Raw genomic sequence first — 21114 nt, 5'->3', positions numbered from 1 at the left:
TTTTATTTTATTTTATTGTGTTGTTTTTTCATTTATTTTTTATTTTAGAAGGTCTGCCCATGGTCATTATCAAGAAGAGCAAAATAACAATTTAAGTAATTTAACTCGAAATAAAATCACCTGGTAGCCGTCAGTTCACGTCACATCCGGTACGGAGACGCAGCCATTAATCATGGCGGATATGAACACATGACAGTTTCACTTCAGCTGCTGCCGGTAAGTGTTCGCAGCGGGGTCGTGTTCGCGTTGTTTGGTGTCTTTTATAAGACGAAGTGAGCGTGTTTGTGTTTATTTGCTGTTTTTAGCCGCCGGCTAACGACACGGTTGTGCTGCCGGGGGGGAAAATGTACGAGCAGGTTTTAGGGGCGCCATGTTTCTGTATGTTTTTCTGTCTGTTGTCTCAGGCGAGTTTTATTTCCTTCCACCGTTTTACTGATAGTTTATACGTTTAACCTCGAGCTAGTGGCTAATTTATTTAATCCAACTTCGACTATTTAGGGTCCTTACTGCCGTTTATTAATCTGTTGCTGCTGGAGACGCAGGTGAGTGGCCACGCCCCTTCCGGTTTCCCTCAGGGAGCCTTTGATCCTGAGTTGTGTCATGAAGCACACACACGATGTTTGTCCATTTAAAATATCAGTTTCTAAGTCAATAAAGTGTCAGTTTGTCGTAATTAAAGCAAAATATCATGTAGTTTTGTGTTAAAACGCTCAGTGAGCTACATCCTCAACACGCGTCACTCAACACCAACATGGCCGCCACCTGGGCTCAGAAAAGCTCGTAAAAAAGATGAAAATCACAATAAATCTGCTCATATTGGACTATTTGGGTGAACTTTACCTTTAAGCTGATATCAATTAGAGCTGCAACAATTAGCCAATTAATTGACAACCATTTAAATAATTGGCAACTATTTTGATAGTAAGATAAGAAAATGTCAAAATTCTGATTCCAGCTTCTTCAATGTGATTATTTTCTGACATTTTAAATACCAAACAACTAATCCATTAATTGTAAAATTGATCGACTGATTAAATCGATAATAAAAACAATCGTTAGTTGCGGCCCTCAAACCCCATTTCTATCTTTACGCTCAGTTTTTACACCGTATACTGATGAGAAGAGAATCACGAACCACTTTCAGACAATCTTTTTTAGTTGTTTTTTTTATTATTAGAATTCCCTTAATTGACATTGGAAAAATGAGGTACTGTGTCTAAATGACAAAGAAAAATGAGCCTTATAATCATGACGACAAAATAAGATGGAAAAAAAATACACATTTTGATGCATGATTGCCAAAAAAAACAACAAGGAAACAGGATAGTCATGTGGGACACAACGACCTCTTACATAATCCTAGTAAGTATTTTTACCGGAGTCACTCAGAGGACAATCAGCTGTATTTTATGTACAGATCTGAGGAGTGGAGTGTTTTTTTTTTTCTCGAGAAGAGAGCGCTGACAGCAATGAGTGCAGTCCCCGAGCAACATGAGGAAACAGCTGGCCATCAAGTTAAGACGCCTGGCGTCACTGAACAGCAGAGATACCTACGAGACGTACGAGCAGATGCAAAATATTCTCACTTTGTTTGTGACCGCTGAGCTGAGACGGATAGATGAAAACAATATTGTAGAAATGCAAACTAACTACGCAAGCTACCAGAAGATTCCACTATATTGATTTCACCTATCAAAACGAGAAGTCACAAAGCGTTCGAAGATTTAAGAGCATCTGCGCTGAAAAGACTTTCACTGCTCCTGTAAAGCTAAAATCTTTAAACATCCTTCATTCAGTCAGTTAGTGCAGGAGTCTTTACCGCTTAACTTAAACCACCTTTAATCAGTCATATGTTCATGAAGTGTGTTGTAAGAAAACATGTATATGGATTAAATGGTCCACAGATTGCAACAACACAGCCAAAAGTCTTCAAACCGATACAAAACAAAGAGATAAAACAGACACTCAGCACCGCTTTTAACCAAGCAAATAAGCCTTCAGCTCTGCATCCACGTCTTCATTCTTACATGCTTTTAGGAAGGCAGGAAAAGCCGAATACAGAAGCTACACATGTACACCGACGACTACTTCATCCATGAGCTACAGGGAAATAAATAAGTGTCACTTCAGTAACCATGAAAAACTGTAACAATCCACAACTACGCGCCTCCAGTTTCAGGATCAACACCCAACCTCACAGCTCCTCTCAGGGGCGTTTAAGCACGATGCCGAGACTCGACTATTACTGTCAGAAATGCTCATGAGACGTGTGACCGGGGGAAGGGACGTGTGAGGGGGGGGAGTCCAGAGAGACGCTACATGATGGTGGTGGACTGTGTGAGGGGAGGGCAGGGCAGAGGAGTGTGTGTGGTCATGTGGTTCGAGGGCTTTTTTTTCTTTGTTGGTGGGTCTCAGGTCTCCGCTCTATGCCTCCAGCTCGAAGCCCATGCCCACTTTGTGTCCGCCGGCGTTGAAGTTCTTCCCGTCGATCAGGGCCGAGAGGGTGACCTTCACGCCTGCGGGGACACAAAACAGGGTTTGTGCACAGCTCGAGGTAAATGTCAGACCTTTTACCAGCAACCTCTTAGTTCAGCGAGGTTTTTGTCAAAGGAGTCTAGTGGCTTCAGTTTCCCGTCAGAAGATGCTGTCTGACAGCAAGGTAAAACTGTGAAAATGTGCTAAATATAGCGCACACTTAAAAAGATATTGACATTTTTAGCTGCTGCCACCGTCCACAGAAGTAATCCTGCTGCTTCTCCAAGCATGCTGGCTGCCATCTGCTGTATATAATGCACTGATTTAAAAGATAAAACCCTCATACCCTCACCTTTTTATAGCTGTTGGACAGTCATACCAGGCAAAATATGTAAAGTATGAAGGGAAACCAGTAGGGACGACATGGCCGACAATTTATTGACATATTGCATTTCTTTCAGGACTTCCAAACAATAAAACTATAGTTTACAGCCGCCTGCAGCAGCTGGTTATACCCGTTTAAAGTCTCATAAATCACACTGAGACATTATGCATTCATAGCTGGTGTTACGGTCTGGCAGGCTTTTTTTAGCTAACATTTAAGGGCCGTTTGTTTTTGCTTCGAGTGCCAGAGTCCTTTTTTAATTGCCTCTAATCAGGAGTGAGCATCTGTGGCAGCACGCGACCGCCTAGAGACAAACATTTACTTTCGTTAGCATAGACACCGATCACCTGTCAATCAATCACTGCAGAACTAGTGAGTGAATCTGTCTGTAAGACGTGATGTCATTCATAGCAGAGAGGGACGACAATCAGTTTCCTAAAGGTTGCTCTCAGCGTCGTCAAAGAAAACTCTTAGCTCAGAAGTCCTCGTGGTGAGATGAGGTACTTTACTGGAGGAGCAAACACTTGGGTGGATGACAGCGCCACTGTCTGCCTACCTGGCCGAAGACTCTGGGTGTAGCCGACTCCAATCAGACTGGCATTGTTCACTTTGGCCTGTGATGAAAAAACAAGACATGAAACAAAACATCAGAGTTGTTTTAGGAGAATTTGCCTCAACAACGATTCATTAAGATTAAATTAAAAGGAGCACTTACAGACAGAGAGGCGTCTTTGTCCAGCTTGTATTTGGCAGCGATGCCGAAGCGAGTGTTGTTACTGCCGGCGGTCCAGGCCAGAGTGACCGCTGTCTCCAGCTCGTCGTTCACCTTCTGGTAGATGGAGCCGCCGAACTCGGTGCCGTCGTTACTGAGAAAGATGAGATTCAGAGACGTTCATGTACACAGTGACAGTCCTCCACCGATGAAGAACCAAATCCTGCAGACATTTTACTTCTCTGAATCATCATGGGTTCAACATTTCAGTTAAAGCCATGAAAGTAGAAAAAATAAATAAATAAAACTCAGAAAATTAGGTCACAGTGTCCTTTCTAAATACTGGAGACCTAGGAGGATAAATAATCGATTAGAGTCACACGGTGGTGTCAAATACTAACTACTGATAGACAAAGGAAAGCTGATCATGAACATTGGGGGAACTGTTCCTTTAATTACAATAAAGTTAATGATGCAATCCATAATGCAACTTGATAACTTCTTTTCATTGAGACTCTTTCTTTCAAATAAGCCTTTCAAATTGTTTGTTTTGGATGCGTTCTGTTAAATATTTGTGTTCTCCGATCTCTAGTCCAAAAATGATGATCCATCCCTGATGACATCATCAGCGTAAAGTCCGTGGAGTACTCACACGTTGGTGTGCAGCTGGAAGTCTCCGGCCCTGTATCCGAGGGCGAAGTTGTTCTGGGCCAGTTTGGACTTGGCCGTGTCGAAGGCCATCTGGTATCCGGCCAGCCAGCCCTCGTAGCCCAGCACGGCAGCAGCGTGGATGATGGGACCCTCGAAGTCGACGTCGCAGCCCAGGTTCACAAAGTCGCGCTTGTAGCCCGTCTTCAGCTTGCCGCTCTTCTTACTGAAAAAATGTTTTTACGGTTAAATGTTTGTTTACTCCAACACTGAAGAATACGTCTGGTGATTGTCATGTTTCTCTTTTCTAATGGTGATGTCTCCTAACAAGTCGTCACAGGCTGATATATGTTCTTCCTCTTTTGCTGGCTGGAAAAAAGGTCAATCAGAATGAGTCAGACTCTGGAAAATTGTAATGAGCATTTCTTTTGACATTTTATAGACGATTACTCGTGAAAATTAGATTAAATAATTGTTGGTTGCAGCTCTAAAGAGAACAGACAAACTAGAGCTCTGACTTTACTGTTCTCCTTACTTCCATGTGACCCTGATGTTTGATGTAATCCCATTTTATCACAGATTCAGACAAATAAAAAAGGTGGTCTCACCCCGTGTTTGGTACAAAAGACGTATCCAAGGCAACCTTCAGTCCTTGAGTCAGCTGGAGGGAAAAGAAAACTTGTGTAAGACTTTAACAATGTACTTTTATCGGTTGCAAAACCCCAAGTGTGAACAGGCGACGTTCCCACACGTACCTGGTCCTCCACGGTGACTTCAGTCGCCAGCGTGTTGTCTGTGTTCCACTTCTGGTTGAAGCTCAGGCCCAGCTCCTTCATCTTGTATTTGGTCTCCAGGCTCCCTGAGGCCTTCCCTGTGTCTGTGTTACTGGAGCCAGATGTGTTGAACTCCTGGAGGGAGGACCAGGAGGACAAATCATCAGTGGAGCAATCACACATTACAAATAATAAACGGTGATATAATGAATCTATGTGTAGATTATCACAGAAATATCAAAAGCATTCACAAGAACAAGTGACAACTTAAAGTTACAATCACAGAGAGACCAAACTTAACTGTGCCAAAATAAAATATCAGAGACGTGGAAACACTTCACATGTTGGACGAGACAACTGTGAGACGACACACAGCCCCGAACATAAATCCATGCAAAACACCAGAACACGTGAAGGACAGAAAGTGGACAGAAGTACACACTGATAAGTTTAATGAATACTGATAATGTGATCCGAATTAATATTTTAATGTCAGCGTGACAAAGTGCTTAATTAAAAAACATTAAGAAGCAAAAAAGTCCCTTTTCTTTTAATTGTGTTAATTAAAATATAATCCCAACATCAGATCTGGGGCTGAACAAGTACTGAAAAAGGCTAAAAACTTCTGAAAATCCTAACCAGGACAGTCCTCCACATAAATCATGTATTCATACAGAAATAAATAAATAAATAACCAGAGCGATCTCCTGCTCTTCACGTCTGATATCAGTGGGTTGACCACTCAAACCTTCATGCTGAGTAGGGAGCAGAGCAAGATGAGTCAACGCTCAGATTAATAAGTGATGACGGATGTCTTCAACACAGGAAGTAACATCTGGACTAATCTGTGTTTAGGCTTCCTCACCTCAGGGTCACATCACGACGGATTTACAGTGAAAATATACAGAACAGATTTATGTTTTCACGTGTAAAAACCCCCCATAAAACAAACAAACAAACAACAGTTATCACATAGGAAACCTGAGAGGAGCGCAGACGTAGAGCTGCAACGATTGATTAGTTGTCAGCTATTCAATTAATCGCCAGCTATTTTGATAATCGATTACTTGGTTTGAATAAAAGAACAAAAGTCTAAATTCTCTGATTTCAGCTCCTTAAATGTGAATATTTTCTAGTTTCTTTCCTCCTCTGTGACAGTAAACTGAATATCTTTGAGTTGTGGAGAAAACAAGACTCTGATGGACACTTTTTCACTATTTTCTGACATTTTTCAGACCAAACAACTAATGAAGTGAGAAAATAATCAACAGATAAAGACAGTAAAAAGTAATTGTTAGTTGCAGCCCTTAAGTCAAACCTGCAGGTCAGTAAATCTACAGCGAATCCAACTTTAACTGATTAATTGAAAATGAAAATGTTGCTTGAAACTAAAAATAACTGACAAACACATTAGACTCAAAGACATTCTCCACCAAAATGTGAAAATCATAAGACAGAGTTGAGAGTTGAGAGTGATGTGACAGAACAGACAGCAAATACTTGTTAAAAACATTAATATTCATGCTGCGTGAATGATTAGCACAAAGACAAAAAGAAAAACATCTGGACCGTGATATGAGCAGAGAAAACCAATGAGTGAGTGAACAACGTGATGGTGCTGGTGGTTATTTTATGAATGAACAGCTGTCAGCGCTGACTCCGATCTTACCATCTACATTAGAGCGCGAGCGGTCCGGTACAGACGGCAGCAGCATGGAGACAGAGCAGCGGTTAGGAAAAGGCAGGCAGAGAGACACAAAGGCCACAAAATAAATACAGGCTCGTCGTGTTTCTCTACGGCGGAGCTCATGTTCAGCCAAGCAGGTCTGCATCAGCACCGCTCGTCAGACCTGGTAAAACCTTCGAGCTCCAGGTTACAGGTCAGTTAAAAGCTGTGATGAGAGGAGGCTTACAGGGGGAGGAGGGGGGAGATGGACTGAGCAGAAAATGACAACAGGTTATAAAAAGGAAACAGGAAAAGTGTCCTCACCACTCCACTTTGTGATTTGGTCTTGAGGTCCAGCTTCACAACTCCAAAGCCTGGTGGGTTTAAAAAGACAGAGATGTGTGTCAGAAGTAATCAAGTGGAAGATCAAGCAAATAGATCAAATACAAGAAGGTTTAAAAGGAGTAGTTTTGACGTTTTGGGACATGTTAATGTCTGATCTTCTGACAGTACCAGGCTCGCCGTTTCTGCCTCTCTGCTGTCTTTTCTGCTTTGCTCAGGTAACCATCTCCTGGCTGCTGCTTCACATGTAGCAGACAGATAGAGGAGTGGTATTGATTGTCTCATCTAACGCTAATTAAGAAAGCGAATAAGTGCATTTGCAAAAGAAATGTCTAACTATTCCTTTAATTCACGGTGTCTGCAACAATATGCTCACTTCATGTTTGGCTCAAAATACAGTTTAATCTTTTGTCAGCTAAAACGTGACCATGACATAACATCAGTAAATAAAATGCAGTAAATCCTCACATTTACGAAGCAGCAACCTGCAAATGTTTGATATTTTTGCTTGAAAAAATACTTTAATCGATAAATCAACTATGAAAATTGTTGGCTACATACTTAAATATAACCTTGATTGTGTGTTTGCTGTTTGCTTGGCAGCAGATTGGCCCACTGCCACCAACATTAAACGTTTTCATCGATCTGTTATATCATCTGCACACTTGAAGAGGAGTATAACATCTAGACTCAATGAAACACCAGATCTGAACAGACTCTGTGTTTCAGGAATTTCCTACCAGTTAATAATTTACTCTTTGGGCTAAAACAGTACTCACCATAGCCCTTGCTGAATATATCCTTGGCAGCCTTGCCCAGGTCTGAGTATGAAGGAGGGACAGCCATTGTGCTGGAGGAGATAAAGTCATGAATGTGATCAGTGCCACGTATTTCACAAGTCAGTCTGCACACACACTCTCTACACAGTTAATCAGGGCTGCAAGTCACATCTGAGTCCTCCATGATGTTGCACCACGAGCAAAGCTTATCCTGGATGAAGGCAGGGTGCAGCAGAAGTCAGTGGGGGGTCGTCATATACCCAAACAATGGAGTAATAGTCATTCAATTAAACAAGCATGTGTCCCAGTGAGCTGCAGCAGAAGGGAACATGCTGTTCCTTCAGAGGAGGCTGGGATGCTAACAACACATGGGCTCTGCATCCGGCTGAGCCAAGAGAGCCAGAAGGGCTGGGCAGGAAGTGCACCACGAAATATACATTTAAAACCATTAAATGAGCACTGATATACACATAAATACATGAAACAGCTGAGCTAGCATCAGAACAAAAGGCTCTCAGCCTCCTCATCATCTCAAGGTTGTAAAAAGAGGCCTTCATCCTGATGATGATGATGATGCTGAGACAAATGCACATTATGACTGAACAGCTGCAGAAGATGCATCCCCAGGTGAACAATGCTAAAGCTACTTGCTTCATCTGTTGTGCGGGACAAAGGACAGCAGATGGGCCGGTGATGGGGGGGGGGGGGGGGGGGGGGTGACAGCTAGCTAGCTAGTGTGTGAAGCTGCAGTAACAAGCTAGCTAACTAGCAAGAACAGGGATACGACAGATGCGTTTGAATGGCTGGCTGGTTAATGTTCATTGTAGTCTGTCTGTGTCCCGCAAATCACGCACACGCACGCACACCTTATCAGCCTGCTAGTCTCAAACCCCAGCTGACAAGGTGGCTAACTGCGTAGCTAACGGTACCGTTTTTTAAATCTCCGTACTATCACACACGGATTAAACTGTGCACTACAAGGCTAAACATCATTACATAACAGACTAGCTAAATCGCCCAGCGTGCTATGTGGCTAACCTTGGGACAGAAACGCACCGTTTATGTAGCAATTAATGACGTGAATTATAAATGATAATTATCAACTATGCTGTGTGTGATGTTAATTAAGTCCAGTTCGGTGTCCTTACCGGTGCAAAAGGTGTTTGGAAAGGGGAGTCTGCAGAGCCCGGAGCGTCCCTGGCGTGATGCTGCTGAGTGGATTGACAGCTAGCTTAGCTTAGCAGCGGCTATAAGGGGAACAGGGCACAATGAAGGAGACATATGGCGCATGCGCGGTGTCAGTGCGAAGAGCGAACGAAGAGTCAAGAAAAGAGCAAGAGATTAATCCTCAACCCGGGTTTGACACGAGTGGGGAAAACGTTTAATGGAAGACAGAAAAACGACCAACAAACGTTTATAAATGATCCAGAAATGATTTTTATTTAATTTATATATAGTTTCTGAATATAGGAGCCAACACAGGGGCTTCTGACCTCAAGGCCCGGGGAGATAAATCCACCATGCAGGGCCTCAGACTGACCTTTGCACTGGGATCACTGGTGCAATATTTACATTTAGTTTCATCTCTTAACACAATAACTACACTTTTGTTTGAATTTCAAGTAAAAATTCTGCAGACAAAGTAAAAATACATTAGTATTATGAGAGTAATATGAGAGTAGTATTTGTTATACAGACAGTGTGATTGCTGTTGGCCCGTACTACTCTAATATTACTGGATTATTAACCTGAATCTGAACCCTAATTACACATTAACACAAAACTTTATTGATCCCCCTCGGGGTAAATTCACAGGCTGACTGGCAGTTTATAAAGTCATAAAAAAAATGTGCTCCACCTTTAACAGCTTTAACATTAAACCCACAATAATCATAATTCAATAATATAATAGATTTTATTTTGAAATGGGCCAACCGCCTGATGAATACTTTTACCTTTGGTGCTTTATATATTCTATATTCTTGAACTATTTATAAGAAATGTACATTCTACTAGAAATATATCTTTATGTACAGTGTAATAAATAATGCTACAGTTGAAATATGGTTTATTGCACATTATTAGTAGTCATAATAGCTAATTAATAAATTTAGTGGAGCACAATTATTCTTTCTGAAATACAGTGGAAGTATAAAGTGGCATAAAATACTCGAGTACTGTACTTGTTTGCCTACAATACAGAAAGTTTTATCTGGGGGGGGGCTGAAATAATTATTATTTTAGCAAAATATTACATTCATAAAATAGCTCACACTTTTAAAGTTACAGCTTTGACTTCCATTAAAAATTTAGACCTGAAAAAACAATAATTAGACTATTTATTTCAAAATTTCTCTAAACTATTTTTTTTTTAGTGTGTTGAAGTTTGGTTACTTGTATGAAGTTGTTGAATAAAAAGAGAAAATAAATTAACAGCAGTGAGTCACCGGGGAGAAAATGGCGCCCCCTGCAGGCGACCCGCTGCATTAAAGTGGGCCGAGGTCTCCACGAGGATCTCTCCGGTCCACCTTAAGTGTTTGTCCCCAACATGGCGCCCCTGCGTGTCGGTGCCGAGCCTGCCCCGCCCGGCTGCACCGAGCACTGACTCGACGCTATCAAGCCTTCTGTGTGTGTGTGAGTTGTGTGTGTGTTGTGTGAGTGAGTGAGTGTGTGTGAGTGTGTGTGAACTCCACACTGAAAAGTACACACACACACACACACAGACACACACAGTATCAACTCCAAAAGTCCAATGGTCCATGTCTGCATCTGCATCGAGAGGACCAGGACTGCGTGAGACCGCGCTTGACGGCTGACTGGGTTTTTTTTTGCCGAGCACAACATCCGCGTAGACCAACAACAACAACAAGAAGAAGAAGAAGAGGACGGCAAAGTTCGGTACCGCAGTCATGTCCGGACCGCCTCGCTTCGTGAGCCCGTTCGGCAGACCCCGGTGCCTGGCTGCGGCCGCTGCAGCTGCTCCGGCGGGGAAACCCAAACTCACGCACCCCGGGAAGGCGATCCTGGCAGGTGAGGAGGAAGTTGTGTCCTCTGAAACTTGTTTGTGTGGCTCTGAGCTGTGTGTGTGTGTGTGTGTGCAGATGTTATCAGAGGCCTTGGCTGCAGCAGCACTGTTGTTTTGTGTGTGTGTGTTGTTTTTTCTACACAATGACACTGATACATGTGAAGAAATGCTGTGTTTGTGCAGAGAATGGTGCTCAGGTTGTCCCTGAAGGCACCACGGCTCTTCTTCTTCTTCTTCTTCTTCTTCTTCTTCTTCTTCTTCTTCTTCTTCACACCCAGCAGGAACCGGTCCCTGAGCTGGAGTTTGGCCCTTTAAACTTTAACCTCCTCTGAGGCCTCATTAGTCAATGAGTGACAGACGCTCAACCTTCAGCTCAGCTGGGACAGTACGGGCTGACACCGTGGTGCCACCCGTCATGAAGCAGAAGCTGTGGTCGGTTTGATTATCTGTACGTGACCGTCAGCAGTTTGAGTGTCTGTTGACCCGGTGCCCTCACAGAGACTGTGTGCTCAGAGGCCTCTGGGTCTCCCGTGTTCATGAGTTGCGTGAGCCACGATGACAAAGCACATTGCTCTGTCGAGCCTCTGCACACATTCACCTGGGTTTCAACACGTCTGACACGAGTCCAGTGAGGAAAGATGTTTCTCCACAAACACTCTGGGGCCCAGAATCGGATGTCCAAACCATCCTGGCTCGCTTTAATCGAGCTAATAGGATGACGAGGCGTCTGTCAGCAAGTCACAAGAGAATAACTAGATCACATGCCGAGGCTTTTATACAACAACCGCTAATCCCCCGCAGAAACAGACGGCGTCTATTTCATACGGCCGGTAAACCGACTGCAGTTTGGTCTCACGTGTGAATATTTCTGCTTCGGTGCACAAAAATGCAAAAAAACATTGTGAGAAATATTCATTTTCCAGCAGGGAACTGGACAAAAAGATCAGATCTGCCTGTCAAAGTTAGAGAACAGTTAGCCTAGCTTAGCATAAAGACTGAAAACAAAGGGAAACAGCTAGCGTGGCTCTCTTATTCAGGGTTTTACACACTGCACTCAGGCCCAGGCTAAGACAGGCCTATCATTAGCACAGGGCTAATGCTGCATTCACGTGCCGCTCAGATAGTCCGGCTTCCCGCGTTCAGAAGTCGGCCCACTTCGGTGCGTTCGTGTGCCTCAGTTTTGCCTCAGCGGTCCAAACTAGTTTCCAGTATTTGAATAACAAGGAAGAGCAAAAAAAAACGGATCCTGTTAGCCACGAAATACATTTCACAAATATTCACGTTAGCACCAACCCAATGTTAACCGTCGTCCGCCATGTTTAGCGTCAAAGCGACACGTGTACCAACATTTTGTCCGACTTTCCCAGTTGTGAATTTTCCCAGTCGCAAACACGTTTTTGTGGTTGTTCTGACGGCGCTTGAACGCACCATAAAGGTTTGACCCTTGACTTTAAACCAGGTCCAAATATCTCTTGTGTTACTACTCTGTGTACTGTAGCTCTGTTTCACACCTTTTAGCATCAAGTGTAGGTGATTTTTTTGGGGGGGATGATGCCACAAACTCGGGGCCAACTCTGCTCTGCAGGAATGCCAGTAAGCCCGAGGCTAAAGTCGGGTCGGGCCCACTTTAAAATGTGCAAGGATTGTCCCTAAAAGCTGAGATCATTCTTAGCCCCAGGAGAGCAGTTAGACCCGACCCGGGCCAAGAAGGCTTTCACACTGGCACAATCCGAGCATTTTCAAAAGTAGCCTAGGGCTCGCTGGTCCAGTTCCAGAGCCGGGTCAGGGCTCGGACTGAGAATGGACTAAACGCGGGGCTAAAGTAAACAGAGAAGTCACGGGTCATTCTAGAAAGTAGCCCGTTCTGAGGTCACTGCACCTAGCTAAAAAATAGTCCAACACAAAACATCTTCACACTTTAGATTTTAAACAAATAAGGTTTATGTTGCTAATTATGTTCCTATTAGAGCTGCTAACAGGTGGTTGTTGAGCCAGGCTAGCTGTTTACCCTTGTTTACCTCCAAAGTCATGCTAAGCTAAGCTAAGCTAACTGACACCTGGTCTTACTTTGGGCACAAAAAGGAAATATGAACTAAAATGTAACTAAAGTAACTATCAAAAGTCCTTTTGACAGTAAATGTGGAGCTTGATGTTACAACGTTCACACAAACCTATGTAAGGAAGGGAAAACAGCATGAAAACTTCATTTTTTTGGTTGAAAAAGTAATTTATTATACTTTTCTTGCAAAATATTAAGTCCTGACCGACATAAAACTTGATATAAACTCGAAATATATATATTTTTTAAGAGCACTAATACAGTAGAATTCACTTCGTAGATAAGTTAATGTACACAGTATGACCAAAGTCTATTTTCATACCACAGTGTACCGCAATCCTGTGATTACTGTAAACATACTGTGTTACAGAGTGATCAGGTGTTTTATCTTGAATGTTAAAAAGGTAAATATGAAAGATTAAAGCTGAGTCACTATCGTTAACAGTGCAGCCATTATTAACGTCATCAATCACAGCCCTGCTTCTCCAGACAGCCTAATCAACGGCCTTTTGTAATGAAGTTTTGTCTGAGGAGCGTCGTCCAAGTGTTGCAACTGTGCATATACTCCAGCTCACCTTCAAAATACCTGTGCAGCTTTTCCATTCATGTCAGACTTGATAAACTGGTTGTGTATGTTTCTTCCAGCTTGAGTATACGTGGACGCGATGCAGGTACTGCACAGAGGCTTGTTGACAGGAGATGTTGTGTACTGTGTTGGTTTTAATTTGTAGGCTCTGCTCCGCCTGTAGAGCCAGTCTCTAACCAGAGGAATGCCTGGGTGTGTCATTACCAGCTCACCAAAAATACACTTGATGTTTTAGTCAAAATAGTGATTTGACAAAACGGTAATCTTGTGATTTCACGTGCACGAGCAGCCTGACTTGCATGTTGGTTGGATTTGTCTGCATGACATTTTTGGGAGAAGGAACGCATGTTAAAGCATCAACAAAGGAGCCTTTTTTATACGAGCGAGGGTGAATTCACATCCACATCCGCTGTTCACATTCCCTCAGTGCTCATTTTGGTGCCACATCTCCAAAAATATGTTGTTTTTTAACGATTGCTTGCAACTTAACGACCGTACAACCTCGTCAAACTTCGTGCACTCTGTGCGCTTTATCTAGAGAAAGTTTCCTTTTCCTGTATTTGGTGTGAACGTCTCAGTCATCAGAGGTATCAGGCCACTATCTGACAGCCAGTGTGAAGCTGGGGGGCGATGTGGTGAACAGTATGTGCTCTGAAGGCTACACACCCCCTTGACTTGGAGTCAGGCCAGGGGGAGTAACTGTAGGCTGAATCTCACTGAGAGCGGCCGAGCCAATCGGCTGCCGGCTGCGTGTTCGCTGTTGAACGGCAGATGTGTGACAACCAGGGATTTAAGGTGGAACTGGTTCGTACTGGAGATGAGACGCCGTTCACAGACGTGTGCAACGGTCGTGAACAGTGTTGACCTCTAACGTGCACCCTGCTTACAACTTTTAAAGGGAATTATACATATTTTCTTTACCTCGACACTTCCTCGTTTGTTGTTTTTAATGTGACTTTCGTGTTGTTAGTTTCTTCTTTTATGTGAAACTTTTTATGCTGCTCTCTTGGCCTCCCCTCTTAAAGAGATTTTTGAATCTTAGTGGGAATATTCCCGTTAAAATAAAGATTAAATATGTTTTTTAATAACTAATTAATTTATTTTATTTTACTGATTTTAATATTACTTTATAGTACTTGTAAAAACTTGTCATATTGAGGAAAAAAAAGATGGAAGAAACCTCAGGAAGAGCCACAGAAACAGACGTCACATGTACAGAAACAGAAAAACAAAATCACAGTTTACAAACTTCATTGACAGAAAATCTGATACAAATTAAACAATAAATGTAAAAATGTTTGAATCCTGGAGGCCGACTGAGCAGGCCGAGGCATCGCCAAGCAATTATTTGGGTGTAAAGTCTTTAGGAGCACAACTTTACTAATAAATGATGAATTAATGTGGATAGTGAACAGTAAGTATTCATAGAAACAGACACATGCATGTGTAATGTAAATTAGATGAAGAAAAACTACATTTTAACAATCAGTAATTGGTTGTAGTTCAACTTGTTTGCTGTGTTGATGCAGTTTTACAGATATGAAAGTTATTTTCCCTCGAAATGCACCCGTGTGTCATTGACGGGAAACACTTTCAAAATGTTTTCTGGCTCTTCTCTTTAACATCTTTGCTGACTGGAACGTTTTCTATGTTATTTCAGGCGGGATCGCAGGAGGCATCGAGATCTGCATCACCTTCCCCACAGAGTACGTGAAAACACAGCTGCAGTTAGACGAGAAGGCGAATCCTCCCAAATACAGAGGCATCGGTGAGTTCATGTCCGTGTTTACGCTCTGTGTTCATGAGTGATGATAATACAACTAAATCCTCTGTGGCCACTTTATTGGGTGCGCCTCTAAAATCCAGTATAAGAGTTCAGAGTGAGTGTTGTTCGTGTGTGAGCGAACAGATGTGTGTTTGCGTAGTAAGTTGGTCTTTGTTATCGGTTATCTTTGAGACCTTGTGAACTTTGGCAGAGAACATGTTTGTCTGTGGAAGCTCGTCATTGTGAGCTTTTCTTGGCAGCGCTGCAGTTTTCTCTTGATATACCAGTCCAGCAGATGATTGTTTAGTAAGCCGCCCTCTCGTCTCCTCCAGGTGACTGTGTGAAGCAGACGGTGAACGGTCATGGGGTGAGGGGTCTTTACAGAGGGCTCAGCTCTCTGCTGTATGGATCTATACCTAAAGCAGCTGTCAGGTACGACAGCCCTCCATCTTCACACACTAACACACACTTAATGAATGTACAACAGCTTGTTTCCAATTTTCCACATTAAAGTGTGTTTACAGGTCTTGGGTAGTTCTACTGCATATGTGAAAAAAGTAGTATAAAGCCTTTTGCATGTAGTCTGAGAAAATATCCTCCAGCGATGTGACTCTGCGTTTTTGGAACATGGAGCCTACATTACCCACAATGCAACTCAGCCACTGAGTGACATCACTGGAGGCAGTTTATCAGACAACACGCCGCTTCCTCTGGAGCCACAAAAGGCTTTAAACTACTTTTTCACATATGAGAAACTCCCCGAGACCTGTAAACACACTGTAATGTGTGAAAATTGGTGGAGTTACCCTTTAATAGATTAATCAGAAAAAAAAGCATTAATTGATAATAAAAGCCTAAATAAGAACCAGAGCCTAAACTAACTAACGATGCTTGTGTTGCCAGGTTTGTAAAAATGCTGGTTGTTCTTTAGTTAAGGCTCACAGGTTTCTAACTTCCTTCCTAACCAGCCATCTAGTCGACAGCTGTAAACGTTAATAATTTGTTAAAAGTTTAATAAAAACTCAAAGGGATTTTTCACAACCTGGCAACCCAAAAGTTGTACTTTTTATAACTGCTCCGTGATGCCTCAGTTGTTGATTAACCATAATGAAAGCCATGACAACAAGGTCGCCCTGTAACAAAATGGTGCTGGTTTATTGTCTGTTGAAAATCATTAATCCTTTTTCTTTTTCTTCTCCGTGCACTCGTGCAGATTCGGGGTGTTTGAGTTCCTCAGTAATAAGATGCGAGATGAAACCGGTAAACTGGACAGCAAGAGAGGATTCCTCTGTGGTCTCGGGGCCGGAGTTGCAGAAGCTGTGGTCGTAGTCTGTCCCATGGAGACAGTTAAGGTAAAAGAAAATAATCTGACAAACAAGTTAAGGATCTGAATACTTCTTTCACCGCTTACTAAACAGAATAATCACAACCGTCATCAAATGGGACATTGAGTTAAACTCAGAGAACTTGCAGACAACTTGTTGCCTTCACAGCTTCCTCTCATTCAGTCCTCACAAGTTTGTAGCTTGATGCAAATAAAATATTTTGGATGCCGTTTTGCGCTTGCAGCTTTACTCGTAGCATTAAACCCTGCATGCCTCACATTGTTTGGGCTTGTCAGAGTTATTAATCATTGTTTTGATTTCATTTCAGGTCAAATTCATCCACGATCAGACATCAGCAAACCCAAAGTACAAGGGCTTTTTCCACGGGGTGAGGGAGATTGTTAGAACTGAAGGTAAGGAGGGCTGCGTTTTACTGCCACCTACTGTTCAGACTTCACCACTAGATGATTTTGCCGCACAGGAAATTACTCCTCAGGTTGTTTATCAGCTCTCATGTGTTTGAGTTTGGAGGATAATAATCTTCCTCAGCCTCGTTACTCCTGAAAAGTTCATTAATTCAAGCGTTGGTGACTCTAATATTAAACTGAAAGCATTTAACTGATGATTCTGATGCGTTTCCAGGACTGAGGGGGACGTATCAAGGCCTAACAGCCACCGTGTTGAAGCAAGGCTCCAACCAGGCCATCCGCTTCTATGTCATGACTTCACTGAGGAACTGGTACAAAGGTGTGTGAATCATTAAATCATAAAATAATCACCACACAAGTAAAAAGCAGCCAAATAATCCTTCTTTTTTTGTTAAACACCAAGGTGACGACCCCGACAAAGCCATCAACCCTTTGATAACTGGAATGTTTGGAGCTTTCGCTGGTGCTGCCAGCGTGTTCGGAAACACTCCCCTGGACGTCATCAAGACCCGAATGCAGGTCGGTAGAAAAACATGTCGACTTCTTTAGTCTCATAATTCAAGCCTGAGTCACATAACTAACAGTTTTTTTATTTAACAGGGTCTGGAAGCTCACAAGTACAAAAGCACAATGGACTGCGCCGTCAAGATCATGAAGCACGAGGGACCAAGGGCGTAAGTTGATATGATTTATGACTTTGCATGTTTTGTATTTGCTGTATTCATGATGTCATATCTTTTAAATGGACTCACACTCTTCACAAATCGATAAATCTGCAAAAATTTGAATTTTCTGCATGTTATCTCCAATATGGTGGCAGGTAACCAGAGACTAGAATGCAGCTTCAAGTATGAATTAAAGGACTAGTTTGACCAACTGGTAAAATACACCTGAAGGCTTTTTAGCCAGTCGTCAGATGTCCAAAGGTACAAAACCTCTAGAGCTACAGACAGTTTGTGATTTTAAAGTGGGGGTTATGTGCTGGACTATTTCTTCGTCGGACATTTTTACTTCCTGGAGTCTTGTCGTTGTTGTGAGGTTGCTAGGCCACAAACTGAGGCCAGGAAGTCACACTCACACCGCCCCATCAAACCACAGTTTATCATTTTTACACTTCGGTTTTCGTATGTAAGATAAAACGTGATATTTAAAGAGCTTCAGAGGTAATGGAGACAAAGCTTCTCTTCGATGCCAGTGAAATATTTCAGCCATAAAATGTCTCAATCAGTTCATATGTTGGTTACAAAAAAAGTCATGTGTTCATATTATAAACGACCATCAACTGATATATCATGAGCAGATTTTTTAAACGTTCATCGATACCAGAATTGATCCGATTCTACCTCCTAATAAAATAGGAGCACATCTGTTCCATCATTATTTTTATAATTTAAAATATATCTTCATATTGAGAGTTATTCATTTGGTGCAGACGTGCCCAGCCAGTTTAGTTTAGTGTCAGATCTCTGGGTTTCACTGTGGTGGAGTACGTCAGGGCACTATCCTGGGGCCACTTATGTTCTCCTTCCACTTGATCATACAGTCCGTAGATTTATTTTCAACACCACGCCGATCACCTGTAATACGTGTTTTTGTTGCTGCGACTGATTATGTCTGCCAGGAGTTTTTGCCACCGTTTCAGATTTTTTTATAATAAAAATGCTGTTAAAAGTGGTTTCAGTATTGTGGTGTTTTATGTAGAAGGTCATCTGGGTTTCTGTGCACTTTTGAATGACCTTCTGTATGTGGATAATTTATTTGAAATCTTTCCGATGCATGTTTAAGTGCCTGAAGCTTCATATTCACTCTCTCCCTTCATCCCATCCAGGTTCTACAAAGGTACTGTTCCTCGGCTGGGTCGGGTGTGTATGGACGTGGCCATAGTCTTCATCATCTATGAGGAAGTTGTGAAGATCCTGAACGTGGTTTGGAAGACGGATTGAAATGGACACCGTGGTGCTACACAAGCAGGAGTGTTTGGACAGGCCACTAACATTATTAACCAGGCCGAGTCCCGAACCAGTCTCCTTAAATCCTGCTTCTAGGTTCTAATATCTACCTCTGAGTGATTTTCAGAAAAGACAGAAAGGGATCGTGGGTATGTTCTTGATTTGATTTGCAACAACAGCTAATACAAGTGAAAGCATTGCCTGCATGAAACAAAGCTCCAGATTGCAGAGTCACTGCTTACACTTGCTCTCTTTACTTAAATTACAGACGCGGGGGAAGTTCCTTAAGAGCTCAGGGAAAAGGAACAGGGGCAATTATGTAGATTGAATTTACCAGTCAGCACAGAGAAGTGAGTCACCTACAGCGATTTGAGTTCACTTATATGAATGCTGTATGTGCTTGATCAAGGAGAAACCAAAACCCGACCCAACATAATGTGATTTAGACACTGTAGGAAGAGAAATTATACTTGAAATGAGATTATATCAGAGATCAAACATTTTAAAGCCCTTTTATATGCAAGTATTTAGGCTTTTTTTTTTTATATACAACACTTTTCAAAACTTATTTCATTCAGTACTTGATGAAATAATTTATATCCAGATGTCACATGCTGCAGAGGCCGCAGGTACGCTAACAACTAAATGCCTTAAATCACATGAATTGTCAAATGAATCAAGATTGTAGGACCCATACAGATGCAGTTTTTTATTATGTTGCATATGTAAACAACTTATTTAGACATGCATATTTCCACAGAGCAGTGGGGTTGGGGTGGTCTGAAGTTGCAGAGATGTTTTTAAAATCCATTAACTGACTTAGACGGATGCTATAAAAAAAAAGTGCCTATGTAATGTATGATTCATTTTGAGATCTTTTGAGATTAAGAATGATTAAATGTTGTGTGTACTTAGTCACTACAGATGTTTTAATTATATACTCCGTTGCACACGCCGCAGTGTTGCCAGACCTTTTTAATTCCAGGCACTTTCGAAGGTATTCCTGAGATGTTCATATCGTCGTTTTTTTTTTCCGATGAACTTTTTTGCTTTTAATTTTCAAACTGCCTTTATTGCATAGACAAGAAATACCATTAACAGTGCCTTCCATGTCATTCCACGGAGGACGAGTGGTTTAGGAGAGCTTTTATTGCAGATTTTTTTCAGATTCTGTTTTTAATTTTTAACTCTGTGACATTAATTGCCTTTTACTTTTTACACCGACTGATTGACCCAATGTGCCAACTGCTTCTCATATATGTAATGCCATGTTATAGACTGGAGTTGGTAGCTTGTGAGTCTGGCATGTTTACATACGATGCAATTAATTGTTAAACAAAATGTTTACTTTCAGCTTCGGCCTGATCTCGCATACGTGTGTGTTGCAGCTATTTAAATATCTCTGGAGCTTTCATGTTAAAGGAGCGGTTCAACCAGAAATTAAAATTCAGTCATTATCTCCTCCTCACCTCAGTGCTGATGGAAAGCCAGGTGAAGTTTTGTAGTCCACGAAACATTTCTGGAGCTCCAGCTGAAGTAGCTGGTGACTTCAAAGTGTGAAAAAACAACAGAAATAAAACATAAAATGGCTCCATGCAGCTCGTCTGGCGTAACCCAAGTCTCCAGAAGCCCCAAGATCCTGAATTGATTTGAAAAGATGTTATTTACACCATTTTTTTTTAAGCTGAAATCTTTACTAGCTGCTAAGCTAAAAGCGCACACCGCTACTTAAATTGGTGCAGGAGACCATGCGTCAAGGGTGCGAACGACGTCCTCTCAAATCAATTCTGGATCTTGAGGCTTCAGGAGATGTGGATCACGCCAGACGAGCCGTATGGAGCCATTTTGTTTCTTCTTTTGGTTGTTTTTCAACGTTTTAAAACAAGTCCCCATCTGGTTCAGTTGTTCAGGAGAAATGCTGCAATGTTGTGAAGCTCCAGAAATGTTTCGTGGACTACGAAACTTCACCTGACTCTCCATCGGCATGTGGTTGAGTAGATAATGACTGAATTGTCATTTTTGGGCGAACTGTTCCTTTAACACACGAAATTTACCAGTAGCTCAAACCGAGTATTGTGCCTTCAGTATACTTAATTCTAATATGTATGCTCGCAAATAAACATTGGATCAGACTGTTGATATCGTCGTGTTCATTTCTGTCGTCCTGCTTTCATTTTTGTGTACTTTAACTTTTAAT

General features: G+C 42.0%; 2 protein-coding genes across 3 annotated transcripts; one reads left to right on the top strand and one right to left on the bottom strand.

Annotated features, from left to right (window-relative positions):
• Positions 1-1149: 1149 nt before the first annotated feature.
• LOC141006420 (non-selective voltage-gated ion channel VDAC2) lies at positions 1150-9142 on the bottom strand. Of its 2 annotated transcripts, XM_073478622.1 has the most exons (9): positions 8929-9142; positions 7781-7851; positions 6984-7033; positions 4976-5128; positions 4829-4881; positions 4225-4446; positions 3576-3726; positions 3417-3474; positions 1150-2516 (listed from the first exon to the last, which is right to left on the bottom strand). In XM_073478622.1, the coding sequence occupies exons 2-9, from the start codon at positions 7845-7847 to the stop codon at positions 2425-2427; spliced, it is 846 nt and encodes a 281-aa protein (XP_073334723.1). In that variant the 5' UTR covers positions 7848-7851; positions 8929-9142; the 3' UTR covers positions 1150-2424. The 2 variants fall into 2 exon arrangements, with proteins under 2 accessions (XP_073334723.1, XP_073334724.1); XM_073478623.1 differs by lacking the exons at positions 6984-7033; positions 7781-7851; positions 8929-9142 and adding an exon at positions 6663-6975.
• A 1238-nt stretch (positions 9143-10380) lies between these two features.
• slc25a1b (slc25a1 solute carrier family 25 member 1b) lies at positions 10381-21054 on the top strand. Its single transcript, XM_073478621.1, has 9 exons — positions 10381-10810; positions 15111-15218; positions 15548-15647; positions 16429-16567; positions 16869-16953; positions 17183-17287; positions 17372-17487; positions 17569-17642; positions 18797-21054. The coding sequence occupies exons 1-9, from the start codon at positions 10690-10692 to the stop codon at positions 18909-18911; spliced, it is 963 nt and encodes a 320-aa protein (XP_073334722.1). The 5' UTR covers positions 10381-10689; the 3' UTR covers positions 18912-21054.
• The last annotated feature ends 60 nt before the right edge of the window (positions 21055-21114 follow it).

This window comes from Pagrus major, chromosome 12, assembly GCF_040436345.1.
Source record: "Pagrus major chromosome 12, Pma_NU_1.0".
NCBI classification, from domain to species: domain Eukaryota; kingdom Metazoa; phylum Chordata; class Actinopteri; order Spariformes; family Sparidae; genus Pagrus; species Pagrus major.
Note: the sequence above shows the minus strand (reverse complement) of the source record. Positions and strands in the feature narration are given on the sequence as shown.